The sequence below is a fragment of the Pogona vitticeps genome, chromosome 1 (genome assembly GCF_051106095.1).
Source record: "Pogona vitticeps strain Pit_001003342236 chromosome 1, PviZW2.1, whole genome shotgun sequence".
Classification (NCBI taxonomy): Eukaryota; Metazoa; Chordata; class Lepidosauria; order Squamata; family Agamidae; genus Pogona; species Pogona vitticeps.
The window spans coordinates 182,848,248-182,863,601 of NC_135783.1; the positions used below are offsets into that span (position 1 = coordinate 182,848,248).

Sequence of the window (15,354 nt, forward strand, 5' to 3'; positions counted from 1 at the left end):
ACGGCTCTAGCACAAGTCTCAGAATGCTGGTGTGTCTGCACATTTCCAAAATTCATACAAAGGGGAAATCAAATACAGGTGCAGATGGTCATGCACCTGGTTGTTCCACAAGCAGCTGTGCAATCTCCCAACCAAGTTAGTAATCCAGTGCAACACAGCATCTGGGGATTTTTCATAAATTTGGGTTTAGGCATGAAAGCGTAGATGGCTGTTTCAGAGTCAAAATGGCCAAGTGTTTCTTAATCATCTTTGCTGAGCTGATGCAAAAGAGCACTTGCACAATAATTGCTATACCAGGGAGAGATGTAACTAAATACTGCAATTTCACACTGCTGCAAATTAAAGCTGGTTTTTGTTTGGTTATATGATGCTTATACCACAATCCCAAAGATCCTTTCTCCTACATGGAGAGAACAAAGAAAAGGTGTGGGCCGACACATCTGGAAAGTAGCTGGCCTGAGAAAATGGCTGTGCATATTTCTCCAGTTTTTACTGTATTTATTATGCTCAGCTTTTTTTCAATACGGTCTATGCATTGTACAACAGAGTTGTAGCACTGCATGTTTCCTAAACAGTGGCCAAAATCCTGCAGATTACAGCTGATTAAAGTCTTCCCTTCCTGAAATTTTTGACTGCCTGCAACTTCACACTCTGAAATCACAAAAGGAAGTCTCTCATCCATGTCAATCTGCCACTGCAGGTTACCTCAGGTTACCATTGCACCAGTGGAGCTAGGCAGAGGGATTTCTGCGAACATAACCACAAGAAAGATTATAAATGTCTTCCCTCCCCCTAAAATTCACAAAATTAAAACAACATATTTAGAACTTTAAACAATTTTTTTAACAGGCATGAAGTTATGTACAAAAATAATATTTCTATGCAGACTTCAAGTTTTAGGAAAAGACTCTGCTGTTGGAATATTTTTTATTTTTTAAATCAATTTCAACCATTTCTATATCACTTTCCAGGTATACATCAGTATCTTAAACCATTCTGCAATAATACAACACAAAATATCAGCTTAAAAAATATTGTCAGGATAAGGGTTAAAGTAAAAGGTGCGGGTAAAAAACTGCATACAGAGAAAAAGTGTATAAACTCTTCAGCCTTCACTAACCATGGAGCAAAAAGGCCAATGTCCCAGGAAAGCCAAACACAATGCAAGTCACCAGAGAGGCTCTGGCGTCCTCCTCTTAATATTCATCTTCAGGCTCCTCTTTAATTTTCTTCTTCTTCTTTTTCTTCTTCTCTGTGCCCTGAAAATAAACAGTGTTGCAGACTCAATTCCAAACACACAGTCAGTAATTAATAACATGAAATAAGGAAAAATTAAAATATTCTTCCCCTCAGGGGAGAAATGAAAGGCACGCCTAGTCCTATTCTACTTCTCTTTGCTAATCTCTTTTGACAGAGGGGCTCCAAGAACTACAGGAATCCATGGTTACCATCGATAGAACCCTAATGAAATGAGTCAACAGCACTCAGTGACAGCTTTCATCTTTAAGCATCTCAGCAGAACAAAGTCTTTCTCCCTCCGTTTGTGCAGAGGTTATCAATCTAAAGAAAGATTGGCTACTCCAGTAGTTTGGAGGGGGAATCCTAATGTAGACAAAGACCACTACTCCCCCCACTCCCAAGTCAATCAGACTCTGCAGCATATTTATGCAGGCCATCAGAGCCGGCTTAATTGCACACCGGTATATTACTCTCCCTTAACTACAACTGGGCCATGGTTTCGCAACTGTGCCTTTGTTTGGTTCATGATTCACAAGAGACTGAGATAATCTCTCCCACTCTCCATTCAGCCCAACTGTGAAAGTCTATAAGGCGTGAAGTCGATGAAATCAGACTCGGCTAGATACAGAGCCAAACCTAGACCAACTGTTTTGTCTCTTGAAATGTCAAGCTCACTTTGGAGGTTGGGAGTCTAATGTAGTTCCACTGGAAGCTTTGAATCACAAAGGAACAATTCTGTTGACTCTTTCCCTCTAAGAGGACAGAAATTTAGGGCAAAAAGGAGACACAAGAATGGGGGCCTTTTGTAGGAACCCCAAAACCGACCAACCAGAGCCCATGCACTGAGAATTAAGGAACTCTGAGCTAGGAATTTCTTCTGAGAACAAGAATTGCTTTGAGCTCACACAACCCAAGCTGTCTTCATTTCGCCAGCACAACAGGTCACAACTGTTGCCTAGTTGTGTTCTTACTATGACACAACTAGGCAACAGAATTCCTTGCTGTTCTACAATGATTTGCCCAGAGGACCAGATCTAGCTCTGCCTGTGCTGTCTCACCTCTACTGCTGTGCTTGCGGATGGCTCTGCTTCTTCTTCTTCGTCTTCTACCCAAACCTCTTCTTGAGTCTTCTGTTTTTTCTCCTTTTTCTTCTTCTTCTTCTTGACAGGTTCACTTTCTTCCTGCTCTTGGTCTTGCTCCTCCCCCTCTTCTTCTATGTAAAAATAAAAATAAAAAGAGAAACCAATAAAACAAGAAGCCTGAGACTGGCAGCCATAAAAAAAGCACTGAGGAAGAGTTTTTACGCTATAATGACTAAGAAGTGACAGAAGGCAGGAAAAATGTGCATAGCAGGAGCAAACAAAGATGAGTATACATATGTGACTCCATCTGAAGAAGTCAAGGAGAAAAATTCTTAACAATAATTAGTGGACAATCTTTGTCACCACTATACTGCATATAATGTCAAGTTTTTCTTTTTGAAGATGATACTCTTGTGTTTTGGATGAAAACATACACACACAGTTCCCTTAGCCCAGCCCACACTGTGAGAACTGCAGGCAAAGAATGACCTTTTAAATACCAAGAACAATAAACTACAAAACTCTGCTAAAAAGGAAGCCAGATGTAGCCAATGAAAGCCAAATCTAAACAAGGATGTCTTACAGCACGTCTGGCACGTCTTTGGCTGTTCACCAAGAAGGAGAGGACTGTGAAGTCGCCTACATTTATTAAATGGACTGTTGCTATGGAAAGGAAGAGGACAGCAATGCTGATTGCCACCTGAAAAACGCACTTCATGTACAGGAACCCTGTCTTTTCAGAGCTACATACCTTCGTTACTGCATCAATTCTATGAGAAGCAAGTGAAAGGCCTTCCGGGGTTTTGCTAAAGATGAGCTAGGACAGGCGCCACAGGAGTGTGGAAGGGAGCCACTGCACATTGTCCTCTCTGTACTTCAAGAACCCCATCTTCCTTTGCCTCTAGTAACCTATAGCTATACCAAGCCTCTTAAGTGCAACCGTGCTACCGTGTTTCCCCAAAAATAAGACACAGTCTTATATTAATTTTTGCTCCAAAAAACACACATTAGGGCTTATTTTCAGGGGATGTTTTATTTTTTTCATGTACAACAATCTACATTTATTCAAATGCAGTCCTGTCATCTTCTTCTGATTGCTGCACAATGGCGTAGGGCGGGGTTTCAATTAACTGGGGCTTATTTTGGGGGTAGGGCTTATATTACAAGCATCCTAAAAATCCTACTAGGGCTTATTTTCAGGTTAGGTGTTATTTTCGGGGAAACAGGGTAGTTTCGTGCTGTAGGTGGTGCCTAAAATACCGTTCGTGTGGCTGTAAGTTCTCATTCCCCTCGTCTGCTGTCCCAAACCGCCCAATCCCCCCAGGCTTGCCATGGTGAATTGCATTCTGTAACCTTTCATGTCCATGCTTATAATCATTATGGGCACCTCATTTCCTCTAATAACAATAACAACAGCAATAAGGCTGCACTATCTAGGGAAGAGTATACTTTCGGCATTAAACATTCCAGAATGCTTATCTCACGGAGACTGCCCCACTACTCCCTAAAGCACCAACAGGTGAGCCCAGCATGGCAGCAGCCTGCTACCGGCGACAGTCAGCGGTAAGTTAGCCTACATTTCATTGCCACTGACACTTCAGAGCTGGCAGTGGTTGCCTTTGTGAGTGTTTTAAGTGCTTCTTGCCAGCAGTGTTTGTCAAAACACTTTCATGCCAGAACAAAATGATGAATGAAGCTCCAGGGAAGCCATTTCCTTGGCCTACTTCTGGAGCCTGCATATATGCCTCACTCTCTTCCCCCCCTCCCCGCCTTGCCACACTCCTGCTGTTAACAAGGGAAAGTATGAGCATCTTTATTTTACATAAGGCAGAGCAAATGGTTGATCGTTTTATATTCAGCACTAAGCCAACTATTGCCCATCGACGTTTCAACTGTCCACCACAGTGAAAATGAAAACACTTCACCCTTCCTTCAGCATTGTTATCATAAGGAGGGGAGAGGGAAGAGAAGGGGCAGGAGAAAGAGAGAAAACCAAATCAGTGCACATCACAGAGATGCAACATGTTCCACAAACCAAAGGACTCTGATTCTTGGGGTTCTACCCTAAGAAGTCTGTAATAAGAAACCAACAGATTTTCAACTGGAGTGAGCTGTCCCTTTTTATTTAATCCTGAGCCTGTTCACCAAGCACACTTCAGCAGAAACACAAAACAGAATCTTGGTATCAGGATTAAACTTCCCCCAGATCTCACATTCCTCATGGTTGTAAAAATATGCTTGGAAGTTTACATGCCGTACCTGGAGAACAAGGTGTAGGCAAGCCAATAGTTAGAGGTTGGGCATTTGGGTACTACAGAAGTCCCTGCCCTGCCTCATGACTAACCAAACTGGCACATTATACAAAGAGGGAAAAGTGATGCACATGAAGAATTGGCCAGTAGCCCAGTGGCTAAACTGCAGTACTCCAGTCAAGCCCCTGCTCACGACCTAATAGGTTCCAGTAGTTGGCACAAGGCTGACTCAGCCTTCTAAGGTTGGTAAATTGATTACCCAGCTTGCTGGGTGTGGGGCTGGTGGCAGTGGCAAAGTGTTCTTTGCATAATTATGTCATAAACCTCCCAGATACTGTTTTAGCAATTCGGAGTAGTATTTAAGTTGAAACAACAACAAAACACACAGACTTATATAAGCAGTAGAATTCAGTTTTCATTGCTGGAGAATACAGACTGACAAGGTACATTTTTTAAAATCATGAATTCACACACCTGGCGCATGACTTATTACAGCAACTCAGACTATAAAGGTGAACTATTAGTTTATGAATCCAACTTTATGGTTGGGAAACAAAATGCTGATGTTCCCTTAAACTGCGGTGTTTGGGTTTTTTGTTTTGTTTTAAGGCAGACACTTCTCCGAGATGCATCTCTTCCTCAAGGCCACCAAGGAAAATCTACACAATATTTTTGCATAAAAGCTTTCCCAGCTGTTATTGTCATTATTAGAAGAAAAAAAAACCTGAAGCAATGCAAAAGACAGACTGAGCAGAAATAAAAGCTTAGGCCAGTTACATATTGACTCTTGCTTGCTTCTAAGAAAGAATAAACCAGTCCAAGGCTTTGGGCAAATGCTTTTTCATGGAGCCAGTAAAATAATTTTACAAGAAATGATACATACCTAGATGAATTGGGTAAATGTGCACTTTGTGCTTCTCCTAACTCATCAGTCTCTGCACTTAGACCTAAATCAGGAATGCAAACTAAATGGCAATGTAGTTCACAGCATAGACTGCAAAGTATTGTCTGCCTGTTTGGTATGCTATGCTGGAAAGAAACAAAATTACACACACCATTGCCAATGCTTAGACTGAAACCAGGATAAAAATGTTTGATTATGCCCAATGTTGTCCTCAGTCAACAAAAGCTGCATAGATATACCAGTAAAACAAAATGGGAAGTGATATATGAGCATTTCACCTGTCCCCTTGCAGCCTCCTATGCTATTCACTCACATACTGGGGCAGATTGCAGGGCATAAGGGTAGGAAATTGATGAAAGTCACCTCCTTCTCCATTCTATTGACTGCAGCTTCTGAAAGACCCTTTTAGCTGAAATCCAGCAATAAGTTACAACTAGAGTAGGTGCACTGAATCAGTGGGGATCTGGCGAGTCAACTCCTCTGTAAGTTCTAATGATTTAATGGGCCTATTCCAGTTGTGACTTGACTGCTGGATTTCACGCAATGAAAAGGTTTGAAGCATTCAAGAATTTGGAAGCTAACTATACAACCAATTCCCAGATACCACAAAGAACCCCAGAAATACAGTAACTAACCTTTGACTTCTTCTACTTTAATCTTCTTTGCTTTTTTGGGAGCTGGTGCCCCTTCATCTTCTTCTTCCTCTTCCTCCCTTTTATGCTTCTTCGGGACCCGAGGGAGCGTAGATTCACCCGAAGGGTCATAGGTCTTCACTTCACTTGAAGAGTAAGAGATTGAGGGGGGGAGAGTCAACTTGTGAAGGGCAAGGTACCATTACTGAAGAGACAATGGCATGGGGAAGAGGACTAATGATCCCGTTTATTCCACCCCTGCCCGAGTCCTTGAAGATATTCTCCAACGGGGTTTCTATAGCTACAACAGCATGCCCGCTGTTCTAGGTTATAGAGAACACAGTAATGAGGTTGTCCTTGCCCTCAAAGCTCTTATCTTACCTAAGACAGGCAGCTAGATGGAAAGAAGAAGATATGAAGGACTGGTATGTTTGCCCAAGAGCCTTACATGCTCCCAGGAACCCATTTTTGTTTGAACAAGTAAGATGGGTATCATGTTTTCAGGTCATCAAAGAAAAGGGAACTGCACGTTCACTCTTTTTACTAAGCTGTCCAGACCTTATTCATTTCACATTAAGAATATACAATAGAAGGATGAGAATAAAGATTGAATCTACTCCAGGATGTATGGACCCCTGTCCCTGTACACCTATACTGATACACAATGACTTCTATCTTGCTTTGATGCTGGCCATGTTAGCTAGGGATTGTGGGAAGTGAGCGTTCAACAACATCTGGAGGGCCACAGATTCCCCAGTCTCAGAGTATACCATCATCTCATTTCTACCTGTGGTTAAGAGTCAAGTGGCTAGTCAAGCTGGACTAAAGCCAGTAGTTTTTCCCTTATTTGTCTTCCTTTAGAAAGATGCTGCCTCCAACGAGGGGACCCACAATCCCAGTGCACAACAAGTTGAGCTTGTGACTAGCTCCACACAGGCAGCTTCACCTATGTACAATGGACTATGGTGTCACTACTCAGTGGAGAAATGTTGCCTTGCAGCTGGGGAATATACACAGCAATACCAACTGCAGTTCCAGTGACCTCACTAGCTAGGAGAAGTCCTGCTGCAATGGCAGAAATGATGGCTGTAGCCTGTTTTCCTGAAAATAAGAGCTAATCTGAAAATAAGCCCTAGTATGATTTTTCAGGATGCTCATAATATAAGCCCTACTCAAAAAGAAGCCCTAGTTAAGTGAACAGCGACCAGAAGATGACATAAGTGTAAAATAAAACATCCCCTGAAAATAAGCCCTAATGCATTTTTGGAGAAAAAATTAATATAAGAGCCTGTCTTATTTTTGGGGAAACACGGTATGTGTTCACTTCTCACATGAGCACAATACGGCAGCTCATGTACCAGAGGAAATAGTGAGCATGGGTTCAGGGAACAAGTCTACAGCTCTTTGGTTGGGTACATGGGTATAGATCCATGGGCTATAGTTTTGGCATCTGTGCTCAAGAAGACAATACCCAACAGTTCAATTAGTAATCTCAGTTAATCTGAAAAGCCAACCAAAATGTTAGTTATATCTTTATAGATTGAGAAGATGGTGATAGAGAATGATGAACTACAGTGGTGCCTCGCTTTACGATTGCCCCGCATTACGACGAAACTGCATTACGACGATCTTTTAGCGATCGCAAAACGATGGTCTAAACGGGGTTTATTCGCTTTGCGATGATTCTTCGCAAAACGACGATTTTAAAACAGCTGATCGGCGGTTTCAAAATAGCTGCCGGGTAAACAAAATGGCTCCCCGCTGTTTTCTGGGACGGATTCCTCGCAAGACAGGCAGCGAAAACAGCTGCCCTATGGAGGATCTTCACTAGACGGTGAGTTTTGACACCATTGGAACGCATTGAAGGGGTTTCAATGCGTTTCAATTGGGATGGTTTTTTTTTTTTTTTTTTTTTTGCTTTACGATGTTTTCGCTTAACAGCGATTTTCCTGGAACGGATTATTGCCGTTAAGCGAGGCACCACTGTACTTGAGGACAACAATGCTGGGGTGTGTGTGGGGGGCTCCCCTGAAACTCTTGATTGGCCAGTGTAAGGAAGAAGAGGATGGATCAGAGGGATCTCTGGTTTCTTCCAGCAGAGCTCATCTATGTATTTTAAACATAAATATGAAACCATCTAAGTCTACTGCAGCTTAGGAAGTTGTGAAGTATAATTACTGGTGGTCTACTCTGCAAAAGACAATAGAAGCCCAGTACAGCTGCTAATATTAAGACCCCATTCATACAATCAAGTTAAACGTATCACAATTTAAAAACACACACGCAGTGCAAAACAAATCCAGTGGACAGTTAAATACATTCTGATTAGCACTGAATGAAAAATCCCAGAAGCCCCTACCTCAGAAAATATTATCACCTCTATCCATTCACAGTCAGTTCTACAAATACAAGTTAAGCGGTCACGAGAATGCTGGAAACACTACTATTGAGAGAAATGACAGATATTTCTCCAAGTCCAGCACACCTAGGACTGGGTGTCTGACTAATGAAATAAAAACAAAAACAAAAAACCCCTACAAGCATGAGCAAAATGAACACACTGGTACCCACCTCTTATGCAAGTATTTGTCTGCTCTGGCAATGGCCTTTCCTGTGCCACTTATTCGTCTTATCTAAAAGAAGAAAGTCACAGCTGTGAAAAACAAATGACTGAAATAACTTTTTTTTAAATGTTGCAACCATTTCATAGCTGAAAATGGAATGGTGAGAGCTGGGAGAGTGACATGTAAAACAGAGGAGAGCCACATCCTCCTAATGCAGGGTGCCCAAGTGTTCTGCACTCACAGCATGGTGAAAGAGATGTTACATTATTCAAATCTCCTTCCTCTTGCAACAAAAAGGCTATTCCCAGCATTCTATCCAGGAGGCCAGTTGTAGATCCCGGCACAAAAATTTAAAGACTATTAGGTCTTAAAAGCCAAGCGTCTGAGGACTGGGGAAGCTAGAATTTAATCTGGCAACAGAAGCTGTTTTGTACAGATGCTGGTACATCATTCCATATGACTCAAGGGTTTGCCAATTTCCTGTTCAACAGTTGAGCATGCCTCTTCCTTACCAAATGGAAAGCCACAATCCCATGGCACACTAATTCTACCCACCCAGCCAAGGGGCACTGGCCCTCTTCCCTGTGTTCTGTCTCTAGTAATGCAGAGTATCTAAAGGCTGGTAATCTGCCTAACAGTTTACCTCCATAGAAAACTGTTCTGTGTTCCTGCAGCTATTGGTGAGACAGCATGGCCCGGATGTCAGCTTGCGACATGAATATAGTTCCACTTAAACTAACTTTAGAGGGTGCTGCTTTGTAGACAACCTAACTGCGCACATACACTAGTATTACAATAAAGGTTATATTTATGCCCTAAACCTTGATATTCTAATCTAACTGTAGGGCTTAGGGTACTTGTTTCCAAACTTGGGTCTCCAAATGTTCTTGAACTACAATTCTCATTTATATTACCCTAGATTAAGACTTATGTGTGGTGTGATGTAAATTGTTCAACTCCTAGTTCACTCAAAAATAACAAAAGAGGGTTGTGGTATCTGAAACACTAACGACTTAGCATACGCTTCTGTGGACAGTAGCCCACCTCACCAGAAGCAGATACAGTCTATCCCACTATTTATTCAGTGATATTTCACTTCTCAGGCAGCTACCACTCCCATCTTGGCTGCTGAATGAAAATACTAAAAAAATGAATTTTGTGATTTAAAAATGAGCTAATTTCAGCAGATGAAATGACAAGAAACCGATTTCCTACAATTTTTAAAAATTGTGTCTGCCGCATCTGACAGCACTGCTCAACAGAGAACAAGAGACAACACACCACATCCTGCTTTCAGCTCCAAGCTCTTCAGCAACCACATGAGAAGGTGACAAAGGGATACACTTTCTCAGTTACACTCAGTAGTGGCTAGTGACAAAGGAAACATGCCCATTATGATGTAAACACAGTGGGCTGTACCACTAAACACATCCACAAAGCATAAATGAAAGCAGAGAAAGTTTAGAACGAGAGCACAGTTGGATGATGAAAAGCTACACTGTTTAGCCCTTACGCTAAAAGGCAGACCTGATGGAGTAAATGTACCAATCAGTGTCTCATCGTCATAGTGTGGGTATTTGCTTTGGTAGTAATTCACGTTAAGTTTTGAAATACTCACCCCTTTCTCTTCCAGCTGCCTCAGTCTGGTTTCCACTTTCAATCTGTTCTCGGCTCCCATCTCTGCACTGGTGTTCTCTCCCAGGGCATCATAGCGAATAGTCAAGGCTGTTTTAGCAGCTAGCATTCGTGAAATCTGGAAAAGGAAAAAGTTCAATGCCCCTTAGTGAAAGGAGAGTTACACCTCCTACCAGTACAGGGAAGCATAATGGAGACTTCTCTCCATAATTCTGGCAAAAAAATAAATGGTATGCAAAATGAACATTTTCTCAGTTTTTAAAAATAAATTTAATTTAGGAGTTAGACCTTACTAACCAAATACAGTGGTGCCTCGCACAACGATTGCTTCATACAACGATGAATTCACACAGCGATGGGTTTTTTTGAGGAATTTCCCCCATCGTTTAACGATGTTCTCTATGGGGGAATTTCACTTAACTATGTCCGTTTTTGCTCATTTAAAAGTGTCTTAAAATGTTTGAAACCTGTTTTAAATGCTTGGATTCCATAGTGCACCTTGTGAAACATGTGCAAACTTAATTTGGTTTTGTTCTGAGTCTTCATTAATTTTTGGTGATTTTTTTATTTTCCCCATTTAAATCAATTGAATGGACAGTTCAATGCATTTAAATAGGGAAAACAAAAAATCACCAAAAATTAAGGACGACTCAGCACAACACCAAATTAGGTTTGCATAGGGTTCAGGAGGTGGGCTAACGATTGCAAGCATTTAAAACCTGTTCCAAACATTGTAAGACACTTAAAAATGAGTGAAAAGGGACATCGGAAAGGACTTCAAAAGCACTGAAGCCGGCTTCAGTGCTTTTGAAGCTCTTCCATTTTCGCTCATTTTTAAGGGTCTTACAATGTTTGGAACAGGTTTTAAATGCTTGCAATCGTTAGCCCACCTCCTGAACCCTATGCAAACTTAATTTGGTGTTGTTCTGAGTCATCCTTAATTTTTAGTGATTTTCTGAATTTTCTCTCATTGGAATGCATTGAACTTTCCGTCCAATGCATTTCAATGAGAGAAAATTTAAAAAATCACCAAAAATTAAAGACGACTCAGAACAACATCAAATTAAGTTTGCATAGGGTTCAGGAGGTGGGCTAACGATTGCAAGCATTTAAAACCTGTTCCAAACATTGTAAGGCACTTTTACAGGAGCGAAAAAGGACTTCGCAAAGCCATTGAAATGTATTGAGTCGGCTTCAATACATTCCAATGGAGGAAACATTGTTTCACTCAACGATGTTTCCTATGGGTTTTTTCACTTAAAGACGGCAATCCGTTCCAATTGGAACGGATTAACTTGTTTTCAATGCATTCCTATGGGAAATGGTGTTTCACAGAACGATGTTTCACACAACGTTGATTTTTTTGGAACCAATTAACATCGTTGTGTGAGGCACCACTGTATATTTTAACTAGTAATAAAATGATTCTTCTAATCATTTCAAACTGATCCTTTTAATTACTCCAATATTTACTCTTTGGGCTCCAGGTCCAAATACAAATAACGCTTTCTATACATAAATAAGACAACTACATAGCTGAATTATATACAAGTATTTACAATACCAATACAACAAAAATTAAAAAGATGTACCTCTCATTTGCCCTTGCAGCATTGTGCCAAATGGACATCCATACCATAACTGATGTAGTTTCAACTTCACAGAATCAAATGAACCCAGTTTCCCATTTTTATTTTATTACTATTGGCAAGCAGAAGTTAAAATTCTCAGTGGATTACATCACTGATTTTTAAATTGTTTGGAAGGTCTGCTTAGAGCAAAGGACAGCCAAAAAGAGGCACGCATCCAAATATCAAAAAAAGAATCAAAGGTAGAGTATTCCCATAAAGATCTAGATAGGCTGAGATTCATTCACCTACATGGACTACGTGGGAGTGAGTGTATCCTCATTGCTTGATCATCTCAACCTGGCCTGAGTATAAGTTCTCATTTTTTTAATCATCATCCCGAGTATGCTTTCATTAATTCAATATATATATATAGACTACTTCTCATCAAAAATGTACTCCAGGCTACAAGCAACAGAAAAGCAAATCATGAGTAAATAACAAAATAAAAAATTAAATAAAGCACAATTTAAAAGGATAATCATAGCATAGGCAGAACCCAGTCATTTAAACACCTTCTAAAGCCCAGCTTAAATGCCGAGACCCTGCCTGAATAAAAAGACCTTTGCTTGACAACAGGTTGGAATCCATTCCTGAGTCAGAGAACATCCATTGCAAATTCTCCCCTTGTGTCCCTCAGCAGACATGCCTCTAATGCAGTGTTTCCCAACCTTGGGTCCCCAGATGTTCTTGGACTACAACTCCCAGAGAGCTAGCCAGCACAGCTAGAGGTGAGGACCTCTAGAGTTCTAGCCCAACATCTGGGGACCTACTGCTCTAATGGCAGTGAGACTGGGAGAAGGGCCTGCCCAAAAGATCTTTAAAAGTGTGCAGGTTTCTATGGGTGTAATGGTTTATTTCAAACACAGAGATCATATATCCAGTTCATTAAGCCTTCTAGTATGACTACTGGATTAGTACACCAATAGATCCTCACACTGTCGCACGTGGAGCTGATTAGTGGTGCTAAATGAGGCAAGCCATGGGATGGGGCATAATTCCAGATATTTTGAGAGACAATAGATCAGACATGACTACATCCAAACTTACTGAAAACCAACCAGAATGTTGCTGTCTTGACTCCTTCTCATTCTGCAGAAGTATACTCCAGTCATCAGTCTAATAGATAAGGCTACAAATCTTAGTCTAGATGGAAGTAGACTCAGTCTGCTTCGTTGCAAGAACTCTCAAACCATCACTGCTTTGGGGGTGGGGGACACCCAAAAGCAACACACTTGATAAAATCTCACCTTTCCTTTGTTTTTAGCTGTTGTTTGGCCCACAAGAGAAGCATGATAAATCAGACCAAATTTGGGTGTGTCACGTTTAGTCTTCAATGCTCTAAAAAGTGCTTTTTCAGCACCCAGAATCTGAACAGTGGATGCTGGATGCTTAGCCAAGTTCAACAGGGACCCTGTAATAGAAGATAACAAAAGGAGTTTGCAAAAATGAAAACTTCTGAAAAAAGCTCTGGACAAGCAACCAAGCTTCAGGTCAAAACCAAAATAAGTCCAACCCCCCCCCCCCCCCCCCAATTTGTATGTGCATGTGTGGACATATACAAACACCACTCCTTGAATTGTCTGAAGTTTTGAAGCTGATTTTGATTTGTTTTTAAGGAGACCAAGGTAAAAAATCAAACTGTCATAGACAATTCAACATCTGAGAACTGACAGCAACAAAACTGAAGCCAACTTTATCTGTTTCATTCAATGATTTGAACATAAACCAGGCAAGTACTTGGGGAAGGAGCGGAAGCAGGACTCTAGAGCATCTCAGAAGAGGTAGTGACTGGAGTTGCCTTCATCTTCCCAAGCTGGAATCAGGCAAACTTTAGAAAAGAATCATCATTGATGACTTCTAGGTCCCACCAATGTTGACAACCTCACATACTGTCATTTCACATTTCAGAAACACTGGCTGAAATCCGGTAACATAGTCAAGTTACACTAGAGTAGGCCCACTGAACCAGAGCCAAATTCAGCTGATTCAAATGGGTCTACTCTAATTACAACTTACCTTAGCATAGGAAGTTGCCACTAGTCAGCCCATTTCAACCAATGGAGCTTAGGGAGGAGTTGACTCACCAAATCCTCTGATTCAGTGGGCCTACTCTAATTCCACTTACAGCACAAAGCAATAGGATTTTAATCACTGAAATACTTTCAACATCACCACCATATCAATTTCTGTAGTGCTTCTCACACCTAACAACAACTCAAAGGAGTGTAGAAAAAGGTCATACTGCTCTAAAATCGGAGACTATTACATACTGGCTGAAATACTGTTGCACATAGTGCCTAGTGTTTAAAAGTGAACTGCCATTAAGTTAAGAAATCCCCACAGACATTATCTGTTGCATACAAAGTCATGCAACTTGGCATACAACAGATAATGCTCACAGACATTTCTTAACTTACAGCAATTCACATCTAATGCTATGCCCTTTTTATAACTGCGCGACAGGATTTCAGACACTCTTAAGTGTGGAGCAGGATAATGTTACACAACTGAACCACAGCATTACTGAAGCATACCTGCATGAGCAATAAGCCGTGCTCCTACAAGCTCTCCCACCATGACAGTGAGGTTAGGTGCAATGGCCATCATTCTGTTTTTTAGGTAATCATATAGTTGTGCCCGATAGTTTGAGATTTCAATCACCTGAAAGAGAAAACAAGCCTGGTGAATATTCACAAAGAAAAGTTGACAAAGAAAAGCATAAAAGCAATGTCATAAGCTAACAGCTAAACTGGTTGTGAAATTTTGCTGGCAAGTGACATTGTTTTCATATTGGTTTTCTGATTTCTTACGGAGCATAGACAGAATCTAAACAGAGACAAAAAAAGGTGCAACCCAGTGGAACACAAACAGGTAGCAGCGGAAAGTCCTAATAACATTTCAAGGCAGAAGACAGAAAACCTTTGAGACCAACGTTTTTAAAATAACACTATTATGTTGAAACAAAAGCCCATTAAAATACACTAGCCAGAATCCAACTGATGATTTAGGCTTGTATAAATTAAATCACACAAGTCACGGCAGCAAATTGCTGCCAAATACAAAGATTTGCACTCTCTGGTACGTGCCCAATCACACAATCCAGTATCACCAACTGGATTCTCACTAAAGAGAATGAGGAAGCAAGGTGAGCTTCCAAGGGTAAGAAATGTCACCACTCTGGTATTTTCACAAAGCAGGCCCTGTTTCTCACACACTGTGGTGGATGGGATGGCAAGTAGGGTCTTGAAACAGGTCTGAATTTGCTGAGCAAGCAGAAACAGAAGTTGGTTGTCCCTTGGTTGCATTTTATTTGGGCACAGAATGGCCATGATATTTTGCGCACGTTCAGAATGGAAGAGTCAGTGGTAAATATTATTCATTTACTTTAAATTATATCCTACTTTCGGAGCAGAGA

The 15,354-nt window shown here is 41.0% G+C and overlaps 1 protein-coding gene and 1 non-coding gene across 2 annotated transcripts in view; both read right to left on the reverse strand.

Moving 5' to 3' along the window:
• Positions 1-894: 894 nt before the first annotated feature.
• The window catches only part of NOP58 (NOP58 ribonucleoprotein), a 29,102-nt gene continuing 14,642 nt past the window's right edge, over positions 895-15,354 (reverse strand). Inside the window, exons 9-15 of the mRNA XM_072978703.2 lie at positions 14,474-14,600; positions 13,187-13,350; positions 10,292-10,426; positions 8,681-8,742; positions 6,113-6,255; positions 2,298-2,452; positions 895-1,259 (exon numbers count right to left, since the gene is read on the reverse strand). Coding sequence (XP_072834804.1) covers positions 1,197-1,259; positions 2,298-2,452; positions 6,113-6,255; positions 8,681-8,742; positions 10,292-10,426; positions 13,187-13,350; positions 14,474-14,600 — 849 coding nt within the window. The 3' untranslated portion in view covers positions 895-1,196. The remainder of the gene's footprint in view (positions 1,260-2,297; positions 2,453-6,112; positions 6,256-8,680; positions 8,743-10,291; positions 10,427-13,186; positions 13,351-14,473; positions 14,601-15,354) is intronic.
• On the reverse strand, positions 13,707-13,794 carry LOC140703642 (small nucleolar RNA SNORD11). Its single transcript, XR_012082944.1, has one exon. It is a non-coding gene; the product is annotated as a small nucleolar RNA SNORD11 (small nucleolar RNA).